General features: G+C 36.9%; 4 protein-coding genes and 1 long non-coding RNA gene across 6 annotated transcripts; all 5 read left to right on the top strand.

The window, feature by feature from the left end:
* The first annotated feature begins 598 nt into the window (after positions 1 to 598).
* On the top strand, positions 599 to 2,112 carry LOC118035747 (sterol carrier protein 2). The gene is made up of 4 exons (XM_035041369.2): positions 599 to 960; positions 1,043 to 1,103; positions 1,655 to 1,757; positions 1,855 to 2,112. The coding sequence occupies exons 1-4, from the start codon at positions 835 to 837 to the stop codon at positions 1,934 to 1,936; spliced, it is 372 nt and encodes a 123-aa protein (XP_034897260.1). The 5' UTR covers positions 599 to 834; the 3' UTR covers positions 1,937 to 2,112.
* A 1,183-nt stretch (positions 2,113 to 3,295) lies between these two features.
* LOC118035379 (uncharacterized) lies at positions 3,296 to 5,707 on the top strand. 2 transcript variants are annotated; one of them, XR_012167897.1, is made up of 4 exons: positions 3,296 to 3,384; positions 3,481 to 3,613; positions 4,377 to 4,736; positions 4,859 to 5,707. It is a non-coding gene; the product is annotated as an uncharacterized lncRNA (long non-coding RNA). The 2 variants fall into 2 exon arrangements; XR_012167896.1 differs by having other exon boundaries at positions 4,377 to 5,707.
* A 782-nt stretch (positions 5,708 to 6,489) lies between these two features.
* LOC118035716 (pentatricopeptide repeat-containing protein At2g04860) lies at positions 6,490 to 9,037 on the top strand. The gene has a single exon (XM_035041339.2). It carries the CDS (start codon positions 6,594 to 6,596, stop codon positions 8,733 to 8,735), a length of 2,142 nt encoding a protein of 713 aa, XP_034897230.1. The 5' UTR covers positions 6,490 to 6,593; the 3' UTR covers positions 8,736 to 9,037.
* A 212-nt stretch (positions 9,038 to 9,249) lies between these two features.
* Positions 9,250 to 13,940, top strand: LOC118035725 (protein CYPRO4). Its single transcript, XM_035041348.2, has 2 exons — positions 9,250 to 11,093; positions 13,453 to 13,940. The coding sequence occupies exons 1-2, from the start codon at positions 9,432 to 9,434 to the stop codon at positions 13,732 to 13,734; spliced, it is 1,944 nt and encodes a 647-aa protein (XP_034897239.1). The 5' UTR covers positions 9,250 to 9,431; the 3' UTR covers positions 13,735 to 13,940.
* A 197-nt stretch (positions 13,941 to 14,137) lies between these two features.
* Positions 14,138 to 16,176, top strand: LOC118035736 (photosystem I chlorophyll a/b-binding protein 5, chloroplastic). The gene is made up of 6 exons (XM_035041357.2): positions 14,138 to 14,431; positions 14,528 to 14,660; positions 15,049 to 15,161; positions 15,296 to 15,400; positions 15,664 to 15,752; positions 15,836 to 16,176. Exons 1-6 carry the CDS (start codon positions 14,214 to 14,216, stop codon positions 15,976 to 15,978), a joined length of 801 nt encoding a protein of 266 aa, XP_034897248.1. The 5' UTR covers positions 14,138 to 14,213; the 3' UTR covers positions 15,979 to 16,176.
* Positions 16,177 to 16,432: the final 256 nt, after the last annotated feature.

Here is a 16,432-nt window from a genome sequence, read left to right on the forward strand (position 1 = left end):
AATGAACAATATAAAAAATACATGGTTGAGAATTGTCTTACGAGCTTAGAATTTAATTTGAAAAAGAAAAATTAAATTGAGTTTGTTTTAATAAAATAATTTGTCTGGTTTAATTTATGATTTAAAACTTAATTTCAACCGAGTTTTAAATTGAATTGAAAAAGATATTAAGTTTATGAAACATGATTAATTGGATTAAATTTTTATTTTTTTTCTGATTTAATCAAACATAATCTAAGTTAAAACCAAAGAGTTTTAAATTAAATTAAAAAGATGGTGAAACTTGGCTCGTGTGGCTAAATTTTTGATGATTTAAACTCAATCTAAATTTAATATTTAAGTGTTTTTTTTAAAAAGCCAAGGAAACATTTTTTTTATAACAATAAAAAAATATTGATATCAATGGATCTAATAAAATATAAATTAATTCAATAACTTAAAAAAAATGAGATTTTTCAAGTCAATTTCCTAAACGAGTCCGACGAAGACACGAGATACGTCATTGACAAAATAAAGAGAGATGTTCCCAAAATGGAGGAAAGAAAAAACGTCACGGCAAAATAAAATCTCATCATCCACCTCCATCAAACTACAAAAATAAAAAACAGAGTGTTGGGATCCGTGCGCCATCGTCATCTAATCTCCCATCAACATGCCATTCCTACTCCCTCCTCATTACTGCGACTACAAGATCGTCAACTACCTCCATCAAACTAAATAAATAAGCTCAACCCACCCCTACCCCTCACTCAATTCACCCTTACAAGACCATCTTTCTTCTTTATATGTACCATTCTATCAAAGCAACAGCAGAAGCGGCATAACATTTCAGCAATGGCTACTGTCCAGCTCAAGTCAGACTTTATTTTTGAGCTTTTGAAGCGGTTCCTTCAGACCGACGAGGGTATTGCTGTTAAAAACAAGGTTAACCATGTCTATCAATTCAACCTCGCCCCCAAGGTAACCCATCCCCCGTCCCTTCTTCTTCTTCTTTGATTGTTTACGTATGTTTAGGTTATTTTTGTATGGGTTTGAATCGCAGAAAATTGGGAAGGATGAGGTGAGTTATACTATTGATCTCAAAAAGGGCGAGGTTATCAAAGGTATGAGCTTTTTCATCATGCTTACTTTTGTTCTGCTCTCAGATTGGAATCTTGATTTGCCCATTATTATATGTATATATGAATATGAATATGATTGAAGGTTAAGCTTGCAACCATTAGAATCCTACATCTTGCAAGTAAAATAAGTCGGGCCCTTCAGATTTTCTAAGGAGATTCCAAACAAATCTTGTGTTTGGCCCTGTTTCTTGCTACATGGCGGGAGAAACCTGAGAAACAAATCAAAAGGACATTATTTTTTTTTTTTAAAATTGGATAATGAAAAGAGAGGATCTTTAGTATGTTGAATTAGTGTAGTGGTTGTTCCCTCTTATTGCAACCAGGGCTGATTGTGATGGAAGCATTTTAGCTTTCTAGTAGATCATGAAGTTTTCACTTGGTTGGAGCTTCAGATCTTGACTTTCTTTTGATATTCTTGTTTGTTTTTGGGTGAGATCAATTAGAAAATGCATTAATACTAGGATTGTTCTCTCTCTTGCTTACACACATGCATGTTCCTTTTGTTAAACAAGTTTAATTGTTTTGAAAACTAGGGCCGTACGAAGGAGGGAAGCCTGATACCACATTTACCCTAAGGGATGAAGATTTTGTGAAGCTTGCTGATGGAAAATTGAATCCCCAGATTGCTTTCATGAGGTTGGAACTTTAGCTGTTCTGTTCTATCACTGCCCGAATTCAATTCATTGCTTGATCTTCATTTGCGTACTTCAACTTGTTCATTTGATGCTTGCAGGGGTGCATTGAAGGTCAAGGGTAGTTTGAGTGCTGCGCAGAAATTCACTCCTGACATCTTCCCCAAGCGTCCTAAGCTGTGAGCTACTACTGGGAGACTATTTAACCGGTTGAAAGCTGTCCATCAACGTCTGTTATTGTTGATGAATTCATAAATTGTTGGTTTTTTTCATTTAAAATGGGACTGGATCGGAGGCTGTAAGCCTAGAACAATCTTTATTGTTATAAAGCTCCACAATCCTCCCTGTTTATCAATTTACATGCTCTTGTTTCTTGGACTAAAAATCATTAGATTGTGCAATCCTTGGTTTGTTTGCAACACATCTGACATCCATACCTATGTTGCTATGATTATCACCAACCATGCTCATGTGACGTGAACTCGAGAATAGTTATTGCTGGCCGCTGACTCTTGATCTTCCTCTGCGTAATTGCCACTGGTCTTAAATAAATGTTATCGACCGAGGTTTAGAAAGATTATAAATGGGGGAGAGACAAGGATTACTAATGTCTAATGTCACCATCGAGTGAAAGAGTTAGAAAATATTGTGGGTGCGCCATTTCTGTTATCTGAAAGCATCTATTACTCGAGTCTCTGGCTGCCACAAGGTTGGTGTCTGGTTAACGGCTGGATCTACTCTGTATATCAGAATAATAGAAAATGACTCCGCTAGGTGAACTAACTCGGAAGGATCACAAGACTCTGAAAGGCTACAGGGGCTGGTTGGTTTGTTTCACTTCTCAAATCTCAACAGCTATTAGAGAGCAATGTTATTAACCCTCGACAGGGTAATCAAATGACTTGATCAGAGCCAATGATATTGGGCTGAGCTCTCACATGCCACAACCGAGCCAGCAGTTGCCATGTTCCATAAGCTCACTGTGCAAGCACGCAGAGTCTTGCTCTTTATGGTTTGTTTGGATTCACTTCGTGCCTTGTACGCCATTCTTCCTCACATTTCTTTCCCCTTTCTGCCAAAGCACTCTATTGCAGGTCGACAATCAGACGACGAGCACACCCATCGTATCTAACTCAAATTCTAATTTAAAAATGTTTAGTCATGATTTAATATACAGTAGTTTAACACCATTAACTTTTCAACCAAGTCCGATAACCAATTATAAGAATTAATAACTATTTTCATACTAGATTGGATTATTGCGAGCAGGTCAAACTAACCTATCTCATTATGGTAAAGTTTGAGTAAGTTCAACTGATATTTTCTTTTTTAAAAAAACTGGACATAACTTTTAATTGGTCAAAAACATTTAGGCTGTTAGCAACTACTTCTAGCATTGCTTAACTATGACTTTTATTAGTGCTTGACTATGACTTTTTTCAGTCACTACGGACAACTTTGTTTACCCTGTGGATTCTTCGACGCTAGCACGCCATTGAGGCCTATAACAAAGCATTAGAATTTACCTCCGAAGAGCAAAACAAAGAGAATGAGCTTTCTCACTTTCTGCTTCTCTCTCTCTCTCTCTCTCAGTTTTCCCTCTGCTCACTTCTTCGTATTTACTATTTCAGGTAAGGCATGAACATGCCACGCATATCCCTCTCAGAACCAAATTGATTCTGTATATGTAAATTTCGTTGTTAATGAGTTTGGTGATCATATGATAGGGGTTCAATTGGGAGTCATGTAACAAGGCAGAAGGATGGCACAACTCTCTAAAAAACTCAGTTCCTGATTTGTCTAATGCCGGAATTACTCATGTCTGGCTTCCTCCATCCTCTCAGTCCGTTGCACCACAAGGTAGTTTATAAATATTTTTTCATTTTAACCGTCACTTCTTCGTTAATCTTTCTCTTATGTTTTTACTATAAGGTACAAAATTTATCTCTAACACATTCCAGTTACCTGAATTCTGTCAAAGAACCAATTCAACCCAAAAACTTAAGCTTTTAGGTGAGGTTCCAGGATATGATTTATATTATTCTCTAACACACCCCCTCAAGTGAAAACCATTTGAGCTTGAAACTTGCAAAGACTCACATTATCTTGTGCTTAATTTTTATCAAATAAATGAGGATGATGAGATTCGAACTCGTGACCGCTTGGTCATCAAAGCTCTGATACCATGTCAAAGAACCATTTTCAACCCAAAAGCTTAAGCTTTTAGGTGAGGTCCCAGGATATGATTTATATTATTCTATAACAAATTCTAGCTGATAGATCAACTCAATGACCTGCCAATTAGGCTTGAAATGTCAGGTCAATTCAGTAACTCGTCGATCAAGACTTGCTCAAGTCGGGTCGGTGAAATAACATAGTTTTTTTTTTAAACTAAAACAATTTTTTTTTAACTAAAACAAAATCTTGAGCTGTGAACTAAGTCTTGAGTCGTGTCGACCCAGGTTAGGTGTTACAACTATGGCCTCAAGAGTAATATTTGATGACAAGAGAAATTTAGTAGCTGGATTTAATTTGAAACATTTCAGATGTGCTTGAAAACTAGAAAACTTGCGAAAAAGTGACAATTTGGTTTTCTTATTTTGATCATTGAATTCCTTTTCAGGAGACAAAACATCCAACGAACACTTTATTTAAATTTCTTCTAGGATATATGCCAGACAGGCTCTATGATCTGAGCGCATCAAGATATGGATCGCAGGATGAATTGAAATCACTAATTGGGGATCTCAAGCAGAAGGGAATTAAATGCCTGGCTGACATTGTCATAAACCATAGAACTGCGGAGAAGCAAGATGAGAGAGGAATATGGTCCATTTTTGAAGGTGGAACTTCTTATGATCGCCTTGACTAGGGGCCATCCTTCATTTGTGGCGATGACACTGCCTATTCTGATGGCAAAGGAAATCCTGATTCAGGAGATGACTTTGAGCCTGCCCCTGATATTGACCACCTCAATCCAAGAGTTCAGAGATAACTTCACCTCTATTTTTTTCTAATCTATATGCTCTTTTCTCTTTTAGCTGTTTGATATACTAGGAAACTCTCTTATTATTGCTAACTACAGAAGCTTTCTGTGTTTTGCAGTTTTATGATCACTTCTTTGACTGGGGCCTAAAGGAAGAAATTGGGAAATTGGCAACAATTAGGAAAAATTACGGGATTGGCTCTGCCAGCACTGTGAATATTTTAGCCTCTGATGCTGATCTTTATGTGGCGGCCATTAATGATAACTTAATCATGAAGATTGGACCCAAAACCGATCTCGGAAACCTTATCCCCTCAAACTTCCAGGTTGCTACATCTGGAACAGATCACTGTGTGTGGGTAAAAATGTGAATAAGGACGAGCTTAGCTACCAATAATTTGTACTAATTGACTGCTGATAAGTTTTTTTGCCCCAATCATTTGCATTGATCTTCTAAATCCTTTCACATCAATTTCCAGTAACCAGAGGCAAAAGGGTAATTCTGAAACAGGGTCTGCAAGTCCAAAATAACACATAATAAGACCAAAAACTAGTGAAGAACTAAGGAAATATACAAGCATGGTGTGGATGTTCTTCAGTAGACCCTCACAATGTCAAAGCCAAGCACTTGAAGAAGGAAACCCAATTGGCAACCTTCTCAAAGTGCATATTGTGAACAACATCGCGCCACTCAATATTCCCCAATAGTTCTCCATCTCCCTTCTTCTCCAATATAATTTCGGCACGCCAAACCTCCGAAGTCTCTTCCCTTCCCTTCATATCCTCGTTTTCTCCGCTCAAACAGCCACCGTCTTTCCGCCTATATTCACTATCTTGGTGACACTAGGAAATCTTAGTATCTCCCTTCCCTTCCATTTCACCTCTTTCAGCCCTCCTGTCTCCAAATCAAAACCCTGAAGCCCATCCGAGCCATATTCCTGTTTGGAATTTTCATTGAGAATGACTTTAAAGTGAAGGATTGAAAAGTTGTCATGGTCGAAGGATTCACGTAGAAGAAAGAAAATGAGACTGTCACCGTACAGCTGTTGTAAAAATGAATTTCGATAGATTATTTAAAAATATATATATATTTTATATTGAAAAAAAAAACTTTTTATCTTTTCAAATTCTTGACTTTCTAATCGGGATTTAATTGGACTATTCATAATCAATTTAACATGCTTTCTCGAAATTGTTTTGGTCTTTTCTAGATTTGAATGCGAAATGATAATTTAAAAATAAAAAGAAAACGAAAAAGAAAAAAGAAATCTCATTGTTCATTATAATATATATGAATAGTTGTTTTAGTTAAAAAATTAAAACATTATCTTGGAATTTCATTTCAAAATTTAAGCTAGTTTAAATTATATGATGAAAGTAGAAATCACTAAACTATCAAAATATATCATGACTGGTTGGGTTCTCTTATACATAATAAATATAATTGTATGTTAAAATATAAATATGTAATATGTAATATTACTTTACTTTTAATTTTAATTTTGATAACATAAAAGTTTCCTATAAAATTATAAAGATTCAACTTAATGATTTAATAAATTTCGATATAATTTTAAATTTTAATATTATATTATTATTTTTTAGAGTTTTTTATAATTTCTCCAATGTTAGTTTTTATTAAGATAAAAAAGATTAACATTATTATATTTTTAGATGTTTTAAATATAATTACCGGTCTCTATTTACAATGCTATCAACATATAAACGTACTGGATATGGGCCTAAACGATGTCGTAATACAAGGCTAGAGATCTCTGCAAAATCAGATGAAAGAAAACCTTCCGTACCAACGGCCAAATCTCGCGCCAAAAAAGTGCGATCCTAAGAAAAAGCATGAACTTGGCCCCTCATACATGGCTATCCTCTCCAAAGCCCAATCTCTCTTTCTTTCACTCTTTACTCAAATCTAACATTGAAACACACAGCCCAAAATCAGCATTACTTCTGTTTCGTCACTTGCTACAATCCAATCTGAAACCAAATGATTTTACGTTTTCATTAATTCTTAAATCCTTCACTTCAATTCCACTAAATGAAAAACTAGAAGCCAATCAGATTCATAACCACTTGCTAAAATCTGGGTTTGACCAGTTTGTCTATATAAGCACTGCTCTTCTTGATTTTTACATGAAATTGGGATGTGTACATTCTGCACGCAACCTGTTTGATCATATGCCTGACAGAGATGTTGTTTCTTGGAATGCGTTGATTTGTGGGTGCTCGCGAAATGGGTACGATGTTGATGCTTTGGAGAGTTTTGTTCAAATGCTTCGAGAGGGTTTTTCTCCTCTTCAAACTACTTTGGTTGGTTTGGTTCCGTCTTGTGGACGACGTGAGTTTGTGTTTCAAGGGAGGTCTATTCATGGGTTTGGTATCAAGACTGGTATTGATCTGGATTCTCAAGTGAAAAACGCACTTACGTATATGTATGCTAAATCCGGGGACTTGGAAGCGGCTGAGCTTTTGTTTGAAGAATTAGAGGACAAAAGTGTTGTTTCTTGGAATACCATGATTGGTGCTTATGCTGGAAATGGTTTCTTTAATGAGTCAATGCTTGTGTTTAAACGAATGGTAGAGGAAAAAGTGGAGGTCAACCCAGTTACTATTATGAGCCTTTTAGCAGCAAATATTAGTCCTGAACTGATCCATTGTTATGCCATCAAAACTGGACTTCTCAATAATGGCTCAGTAGTTACTTCACTAGTTTGTTTATACGCAAAGTGTGGGATTACTGAATTAGCAGAACTGCTTTACTGGTCTTTTCCACAGAAAAACTTGGTTTCATTAACTGCAATTATTTCGAGCTATGCTGAAAAAGGAAACATGGATTTGGTGGTGGAGTGTTTTTCTAGAATGCAGCAGTTGGACATGAAACTGGATTCAGTTGCTATGGTTAGCATCCTTCATGGAATCACAGACCCTTCTCATATGAGTATCGGAATTGCTTTCCATGGCTATGCATTAAAGAATGGTTTGGATACCCATAATTTGGTTTCTAACGGGCTAATAAGTATGTACTTCAAGTTCAATGACATAGAAGCTGCATTCTCTTTGTTTTATGAAATGCCTGAAAAACCATTAATCAGTTGGAATTCGGTTATATCTGGCTGTGTGCAGGCTGGAAGGGCGAGCGATGCCATGAAGTGTTTCTGTCAAATGAAGATGTTTGGACTTAGTCCTGATACTATTACTGTTGCTAGTTTACTGACTGGTTGTTCCCAACTCGGATACCTACGGTTAGGGGAGAGACTTCACAACTACATTCTTAGAAACAACCTAGAAGTGGAAGACTTTGTTGGGACGTCTCTTATAGACATGTATACCAAGTGTGGAAGCATTCTGCTCGCAGAAAGGGTATTCAAAAGCATCAGAGAACCGTGTGTAGCTACTTGGAACACTATGATTTCAGGCTATAGTTGGTATGGCCTGGAACATAATGCTCTAAATTGTTACTCTAAAATGCGAGAACAAGGGCTAGAGCCTGATAGAATAACTTTCTTGGGAGTTTTAGCTGCTTGTATCCACGGTGGTCTTCTTCATGAAGGGAAAAAGCACTTCCAGATCATGAAAGAAGAATTTGGTATGGTACCAAATTTGCAACACTGTGCTTGCATGGTTGGTCTCCTAGGCCGTGCAGGTTTATTTGAGGAAGCATTATTATTCATCAAGAACATGGAATCCGAGCCTGATTCTGCAGTGTGGGGTGCTTTGCTTAATGCATGTTGCATCCATCAAGAGATCAAACTTGGAGAATGTTTGGCCAAGAAGTTATATTTATTGGATTACAAAAATTGTGGGCTCTATGTATTGATGTCAAATCTTTATGCAGCCACAAATAGGTGGAATGATGCTGCAAAGATGAGGGAAATAATGAAAGATATTGGTGGGGATGGCACTTCAGGAGTCAGTCAAATTGAAGTAACTTCATCACGAGAAATGGATCCAGACTTGTACCAAGAATTCCTTCCATTCTAATTTCTGTAAAAATTCAGCAGGTTTTATTATTATTATTATTATTATTTTTTTAGTTTAACGTGGGTGTCTGGGCCAACTTGCGCGCACCTCGACTAATCCCACGGGCCCTGAAGTTAACGACCATGTAAGCCTCCAGTGGCTATCATATGAGCAACCTAAGGCTCGAATCTGAGACCACAGAAGGAGTTAACTTGTACATACCTTTTCAGCTGGGTTTTTTATTAGTATTAGGATTAATTTATACACAACTTTAATTAATTTTATAAATTTTAAATTAATAATTTTATAAATTTTTAATAACATGAGATTTATAACTCAACCGAGCCTGATAACATCTAAATTTTTTTTGTTTTATGGGTGGGTGTTTAAGCGCAGGCTGTCTGCCGTGGGCCGAGTAGAAGACTTATGACCCATAATTGGTCAGTACAGGATCCAGATCTAAAAAGACTTGAATTTGTCCACGCAAATCTGACATGTGGCATCTACGAAATTCCAGTTTATTTTATGTTTTTTAATTCGTTTGTGTCTGACAACAGTCATCCGCTAAAAAAAGCCAAACTTAAAAGAGTTCCAATTTCAAATTTTGAGCTTGGCGCTCTTCATTTTACCAATCCCTCTATTTCAAAAAATAAAAAACCCTAAAACTCTCATTTCTCTCTGTTTCGGGGAAAAAAGAAGGAAAAAAATAGCAGCAAAATGGGGGGTTCTCATAGCCGTGAAGATCTAGAGCTCTCAGACTCGGACGCAGAGTCCCAACAAGAAGAAGAAGATAGCTACCAAGATGTCAGCACTGAAACCCCAGAAAAATCATCATCCGCCGGAAGAAACAGACCCATAACTCCATCTTCTTTTGATGAAGTTGAATCCAAGCTTAAAGCCTTAAAACTCAAATACCCTTCAACAGCAACCCAAAGCCAGCAAAGCCCTAACCCTAATTTTAAAAATGGTGTCAAACTTTACCTTCATATCGGCGGTAACACCCCCAAAGCCAAATGGGTTACTTCAGAGAAGTTGACTTCTTATTCTTTCATCAAGACCTCAAAAATTAATTGTCAAAATGAAGAGGAGGAGGAGGAGGAGGAGGAGGAGTCAGAATCTGAAGAAGTTGCCTGGTGGGTTTTGAAGGTTAGTACTAAAATTAGAGCGAAAGTCGCTGTTGAGATGCAATTAAAGACATTTAAGGAACAGCGCCGCGTTGATTTTGTTGCTGAAGGTGTGTGGGCTATGAAGTTTTTTAGCGATGAGGATTATAAGCTTTTTAATAGTAAGTATCAGGATTGTTTGTTTGAGAATACTTTTGGGTATGAGTCGAATGAAGCAAACAAGGTTAAAGTTTATGGGAAGGATTTTGTTGGGTGGGCGGACCCAGGAAAGGCAGATGATTCTATGTGGGAGGATGCAGAGGATGAGTTCTTGAAAAGCCCTGGATCTGCGACTGCGAGTAGAAATCAGGATTTGAGAGAGGAATTTGAGGAGGCGGCCAATGGAGGGATACAGAGCTTGGCATTGGGTGCGTTGGATAATAGTTTCTTGGTGGGTGATTCAGGGATTCAGGTTGTTAAGAATTTTAGCCATGGGATTCATGGGAAAGGTGTTTATGTCAATTTTGGAGGTGGGAGTCATAGTAGTGGTTCGAATTTGGTACATTCAACCCCTAAAAAGGCGCTTCTTATGCGGGCTGAGACTAATATGTTGCTTATGAGTCCGATGAACGAAGGGAAATTGCATTCTACTGGTTTGCATCAGCTTGATATTGAGACTGGGAAGATTATTACCGAGTGGAAGTTTGAAAAGGATGGAACTGATATTACCATGAGGGATATTGCAAATGATAGCAAGGGAGCACAATTGGATCCGTCAGGATCGACATTTTTGGGGTTGGATGACAATAGGCTTTGCAGGTGGGATATGCGTGACCGGCATGGGATCGTTCAAAATCTTGCTTCAGCTAATACTCCTGTCCTGAATTGGACTCAAGGGCATCAGTTTTCTAGAGGGACTAACTTCCAGTGCTTTGCTAGCACTGGTGATGGATCAATTGTTGTTGGGTCTCTTGATGGGAAGATTCGATTGTATTCAACCAATTCTATGAGGCAGGCAAAAACAGCTTTTCCTGGCCTGGGATCACCTATTACTCATGTTGATGTTACCTTTGATGGGAAGTGGATATTGGGCACCACTGATACTTATATGATCCTTATCTGCTCTCTTTTCACAGACAAGGATGGTAAGACAAAGACTGGTTTTAATGGTCGTATGGGTAACAGGATTGCAGCTCCAAGATTGTTGAAGCTGACTCCTTTGGATTCACATCTGGCTGGCGTTAATAACAAGTTCCAAAAGGCTCAGTTCTCTTGGGTAAGTAGACTTATATCCCTTTGCACAGAGTTGTCAATGCTTGTGTTGCATCTTCTGTTTAATGCATATGATATGTATGCAGTCCTCCCATGGCCATTAGATGCATGAGTTATTGGTGATACATGACATAACCAAATTCCTTTTTCTTTATTACCTTTTCATCAATGCCTAGACAGTTCAATATGTGAATCATTTACTTTAAATTCCAAGCTTTGGTGGTTCCTTCAGGAAAACTTTTCTGGATAAACATAATGAAAATGGTTGTTAATGGTGTTCACCTTATTTTGGTCGGGTCTCCATTTTACTAATTGTTTTCCTTCTTTACATAATATCTACTTGTCCATATGCAATGCTTATGGATTTGTTGTGCTAGTGAAACAAATTAGATTTAGTAGAAACTTAAATGGAGTTGTTGCTTTGATGTTTATTTGCTTCTTCAGAGAGTTTTAAGGAGGAGGAAAATGGTTCTCTTAGCAGGTATTTCAGTTGGTTTTCTAACTGTTAGAGCCCTTGCCAGGCTCCAACACACGGTTTTCTACTAATTTTTATTTTTTATCTACAACATGGAAAAACAGTCTTCAAGTAATGTGAGAGGACCATTTTACATTATAATTCATGTTGCACCTAAGAATGTCTTGCCATGTATGTTTTTCAGAAGTTTATATTTTAGACCCCATTTGTTTGCTGGAAAGTATTTTTTTTTTGGAAAGTGAATTCTGAGAAAGTATTTTCTGATGTTTGGTAGTGTGATGAAAAATAAGTTGGAAAACACTTTTTAGTATTTGATTATGTCATGAAAAATAAGCTGGAAAATAAGTTATTAATATTTTATTTTTCTCAAATTTATTAAAATAATAAAGGAACAAATCTTACAAATTAAAAAGTTGAATGAGAAAAAAAATTGAAAAAAATATAATTTCATAAATTATCTCAAATAAAATAAATAATAATCAAAATAATAAAGATCAAATCTAAAAAAATAAAAAAAATTGAAAGATGAAGAAATTAAAATAATAATAATTAACATTTCATAATTTATTTTAAATAAAATAAGTAACAATCAAAAGAATAAGGACTAAATTTGATAGATAAAAAAATTTAATTAAAAAATAATAAGGGAAAATCAAATAGCAATTATAAAAATGAAGACCAAAGTTAATATAAAAATTTAATTTTAATGGATGAAATTGAAAAACAAATATTCAAAATAAAATATATATAGCAATCAAAAGTTTGAGAACTAAATTTGATATAATTAGTAAATAATATAACATTTCTAAATTTTTCATAACTTTCAGAAAGTGTTTTCCGTTCAAAATAAAAGGAAAACACTTTTCTAGAAACTAAGCCAAATTTTCATTTGACTGGAAAGTGTTTTCCGTTGATCAACTTTTCTAATGACAAACAAACACAAAAAAGTTTGGAAAGTGGTTTTCCAGAAACCACTTTGTGAGAAACAAACATAGCCTTAGAATTATGAGGTGTCCAGGAGTGTGTGGCTTTACCCCCTGTATGTAGATGAAAGATTGCTCTATGCGATCTTATTCTGTTGAAAGGGTGTGGGAATGATGCTTGTAGCATACTTGCTTCACATGCCACTGAATTCTTGAGGATTAGAATATGTTATGGGATTAGTTGGTTTACTGCAAGGGATGTTTCTTCTTGTTGCATGAGCATTTGATTCAATATGTTTATGTCCTGATTGTTTAGCTAAGAAGGTCGTCTTTTTTTTAGTTATCTTCTCAATAGTTTTGAATCCTTCTAGCAATGCTCTGTGCCCAACTTCTGTATTTCCCATTTAACGATATAAAAATTCACCCAGTTTTGACTGCTTGATGAAATTCACCAAAAACAGAAGTTAGAAATTTATATATTCCTAGAACTCAACGCTGAAGCCTTAGTTGGAAGCCAAGTATTATGGAGTAGAAAGATGGCTGTTCATCAATCAAGTTTCATCAAGACCTCCACCATTTAAAGACCATGGTCATATTTCAGCAACCAAAATGATAATGCATGGCACTGGATTGTGTCTGAAGTTGTGGATTTATGTGTAAAGTGGTGTGTAGTGTGCCTTTGTTGCGTTACTTTGTTAATCTGAAACTTGTTCAGTTGAACCTTATACATCTGAAATTGCATAATGAGCATTCACAACAGGTCTTAATTGCACAACAATATACTTTAGTAACTATCCATTTTAGTTTTTGTCGATATACACTCTTGCACTTAAGTCAAACGAAATAGCTGTTCTGGGATTCGCTTGCAAACTTGGCTCCTTTTCTCCTGCTGTACCTGCATATCTTTCCGTGACTGCCTTTACAGATGAAAAGTTCAACATTATTCAAGTTTAAAAATTTTGCAGGTCACAGAGAATGGGAAGCAGGAGCGCCATTTGGTTGCAACTGTAGGCAAATTTAGTGTGATTTGGAACTTCCAGCAGGTAAAGAATGGCTCCCATGAGTGCTATCGTAATCAAGAGGGCTTGAAGAGCTGCTACTGCTACAAGATAGTCCTTAAGGATGACTCCATTGTTGATAGCCGTTTCATGCATGACAAGTTTGCAGTCAGCGATTCTCCAGAGGCTCCACTGGTGATTGCAACCCCCATGAAAGTCAGCTCTTTCAGCATATCAAGCAGGCGCTGATCGCTGAATTACTTCTCTTTAGTTGATCACTTTCTCAGTGTCGCAAATGCTTTTCTAAAACTTCTGTATTGTATTTTTCGTTGCTGTTTAAGTAGGTATGTTTGGATTAATCTTCCAGGAAGACTGATGTCTGATTTTACTGTATTTGGAGTTTTGCAACACTTTGCTAGTAATTTGATGTCTCCTCGCATCTTATTGTTGTATTACCTCGTTGAATCCGAAGCTCCTGTCTTCAGCAGGATGAAGTACTGTCATTGTGATTTCTTGTCCTTCTCTCCTTTTCTACTCGCTGTTGAGGAGTTAGGCTCCCTGGCTGTTTGATTGGCCATCACAAATTTAGTGGGACTTAGCGGGACCATGTTATCGTCATTTCTTTTTATGGATGAGTTCTTATTTTGGATGGTAGTTATATACGTGGCTATGGTGGATGCCTTTAGTTACGTCTCGCTGAGAGAGAGAGAGAGAGAAGGTAAGGAAAAATGGCAGTTGCAATGGGTAGACCTTTCGTTATTCAGCCATGTTTGTCTTCCTCCTTGTGCTTCTTGTCTAAGAACATAAACAAGTCATCATTTGGCGCAGCAGAAACCTTTTTGCCTGCCAAACCAAGCAGCACTCGTTGCACACCAGTTGTGGTTCAAGCCCAACAGCGACCAACATGGCTTCCTGGGCTTGACCCTCCACCTTATCTTGATGGAACGTGAGCCACTGTGCTCTATCTACCTCGACATTGAACTTAAAAATTTATGTTTGTTGTTTTTGTTTTGCTTAATCTCGTCCTCTCTCTCTAATTTAGTTTGGCTGGAGATTTTGGGTTCGACCCTCTTGGCCTTGGAGAGGACCCACAGAGCCTGAAGTGGTATGTGCAGGCAGAGTTGGTCCATGCTCGCTTTGCCATGGCTGGAGTTGCTGGAATTCTTTTCACAGATGTGAGTTCCACAAAACCGTCGTCGTATTTGTCTTGTTGGTGGCATTTAAATTTCTTCTTATTTTCTAGTCTCTCCCTTCCCAAAACTACTGCTGAAAGTAGAAAAACACTTGCTAGACAGGGCAAAGAAACCAACACAAGAGTGGAAAGCAAGATATGATCTTGTCAATTTACATATTTAAACTGAATACAGATCATTCTATAGCGATTTGGTTGTTGTCTCTTGATAAAAGAGACAGAGATAGCGGGAATAGATGTGACATATCTTTATTTATTTTTTATTTTAAAAGTATAGAAATTTACTCCATAATGGTCTATGCAAACCGATCAATGTCAACTAGTTTTATATATACATCCCTGCTACTAACCACTTAGTACCGTTGTTGCAGCTACTACGAGTGACAGGGATCAGAAACTTGCCAGTTTGGTATGAAGCAGGTGCTGTGAAATTCGAATTTGCAAGCACAAGGACGTTGATTGTGGTCCAGCTGCTCTTGATGGGGTAAAAAGGTTTTTAATCGTTAATCAATGCTTAATATGAGTATTATGGTGTAATATGCGTTGTGCAAAAGCAGCATTAGAACGTTCGTTCTGTAAACAATTTACAGAACCTCAGTTCCTCATTTTTGGATGCAGATTTGCGGAGACAAAAAGGTACATGGATTTCGTTAGTCCTGGATCTCAAGCTAAGGAAGGATCTTTCTTTGGACTGGAATCTGCACTAGAAGGCTTGGAGCCTGGGTAATTCTATGACTTGAAAGAAACAAGAAAAGGCTATGAACCCCATTAGTTTATATTCCTTATATTTTGATCCATTTTTACAATTCGAAAGAAGCTAAAAGGTAATGGTGTTTCCCTTTAGCTAAAAAGTAACTGGCTACACCTCTAAAATGATATTTTTTTTAAAAAAAATAAAATAAAAAATACTTAACGAGGCATGTGCCCTGTAATACTTCAATTGCATTGCACTTTATTATTAACATTATTTGGTTTGCAAAATACAGCTATCCTGGAGGTCCTCTGTTAAACCCTCTAGGTCTGGCTAGAGATATGGAAAACGCCCATGTCTGGAAGCTTAAAGAGATTAAAAATGGTTTGTTTTGCTGATTTCTTCTTCTTTCTGATTGCTTCAAGGCTTTGCAGCTCATTCAAACTAAGCATAGATTTCCTCTGCAGGACGGCTTGCGATGGTAGCCATGGTGGGCATTTTTGTGCAAGCTGCAGTGACTCATGCAGGTCCAATAGATAACCTTATAGAGCACCTCTCTAACCCATGGCACAGAACCATCATTCAAACCCTTGCTAACTCTGGTTCCTAGTTCGACATAGAAGCTGACCACTGCAATTTAAATTTAATTACAACGTCATTGGTTTCTTTGTTTCAATCCTTCTTTTAATGGACTTCTTAAGGCAACTGAAGACTTATGTTTCATAAGGATTGGTTGATCAACGTGGATCCAATATCTGTTTATGTTTTTATTGGTCACAAAGCAATTGGAAATATTTTTTGTGTGTTCTATGTTTCTCAAGGTTTAGATGCGCATCTCGAATATATATGTACCGAGAGGTGAACCTCCCTTGGATAGACAAACAACTCCATGTACAACATCAGTCGATGTTCTGTTTTTTTTTTCTCTTTTTTAAAAAAAAAATGTTTAGATGCACAGGTTTGTTCCCAAGGGCGGCCCTACAGCAAGCTTTGGGGGACCTACTTTGTTCAACCTGTCAAGTAGACATGGATTGATGCTGATACTAAAGTCCAGCAAAACGCAC

The sequence above is a fragment of the Populus alba genome, chromosome 14, assembly GCF_005239225.2.
Source record: "Populus alba chromosome 14, ASM523922v2, whole genome shotgun sequence".
Classification (NCBI taxonomy): Eukaryota; Viridiplantae; Streptophyta; class Magnoliopsida; order Malpighiales; family Salicaceae; genus Populus; species Populus alba.

Bases quoted from the DNA above. Each gene is read 5' to 3' on its own strand.
- LOC118035747 (XM_035041369.2), top strand. From the start codon at position 835: ATGGCTACTGTCCAGCTCAAGTCAGACTTTATTTTTGAGCTTTTGAAG. The intron at 1,104-1,654 runs GTATGAGCTTTT...TTTGAAAACTAG, and splicing joins AAAGGGCGAGGTTATCAAAG to GGCCGTACGAAGGAGGGAAG. The intron at 1,758-1,854 runs GTTGGAACTTTA...TGATGCTTGCAG, and splicing joins CCCCAGATTGCTTTCATGAG to GGGTGCATTGAAGGTCAAGG.
- LOC118035716 (XM_035041339.2), top strand. From the start codon at position 6,594: ATGAACTTGGCCCCTCATACATGGCTATCCTCTCCAAAGCCCAATCTC.
- LOC118035725 (XM_035041348.2), top strand. From the start codon at position 9,432: ATGGGGGGTTCTCATAGCCGTGAAGATCTAGAGCTCTCAGACTCGGAC. The intron at 11,094-13,452 runs GTAAGTAGACTT...AAAATTTTGCAG, and splicing joins AAAAGGCTCAGTTCTCTTGG to GTCACAGAGAATGGGAAGCA.
- LOC118035736 (XM_035041357.2), top strand. From the start codon at position 14,214: ATGGCAGTTGCAATGGGTAGACCTTTCGTTATTCAGCCATGTTTGTCT. The intron at 15,162-15,295 runs GTAAAAAGGTTT...TTTTGGATGCAG, and splicing joins GTCCAGCTGCTCTTGATGGG to ATTTGCGGAGACAAAAAGGT. The intron at 15,753-15,835 runs GTTTGTTTTGCT...TTTCCTCTGCAG, and splicing joins GCTTAAAGAGATTAAAAATG to GACGGCTTGCGATGGTAGCC.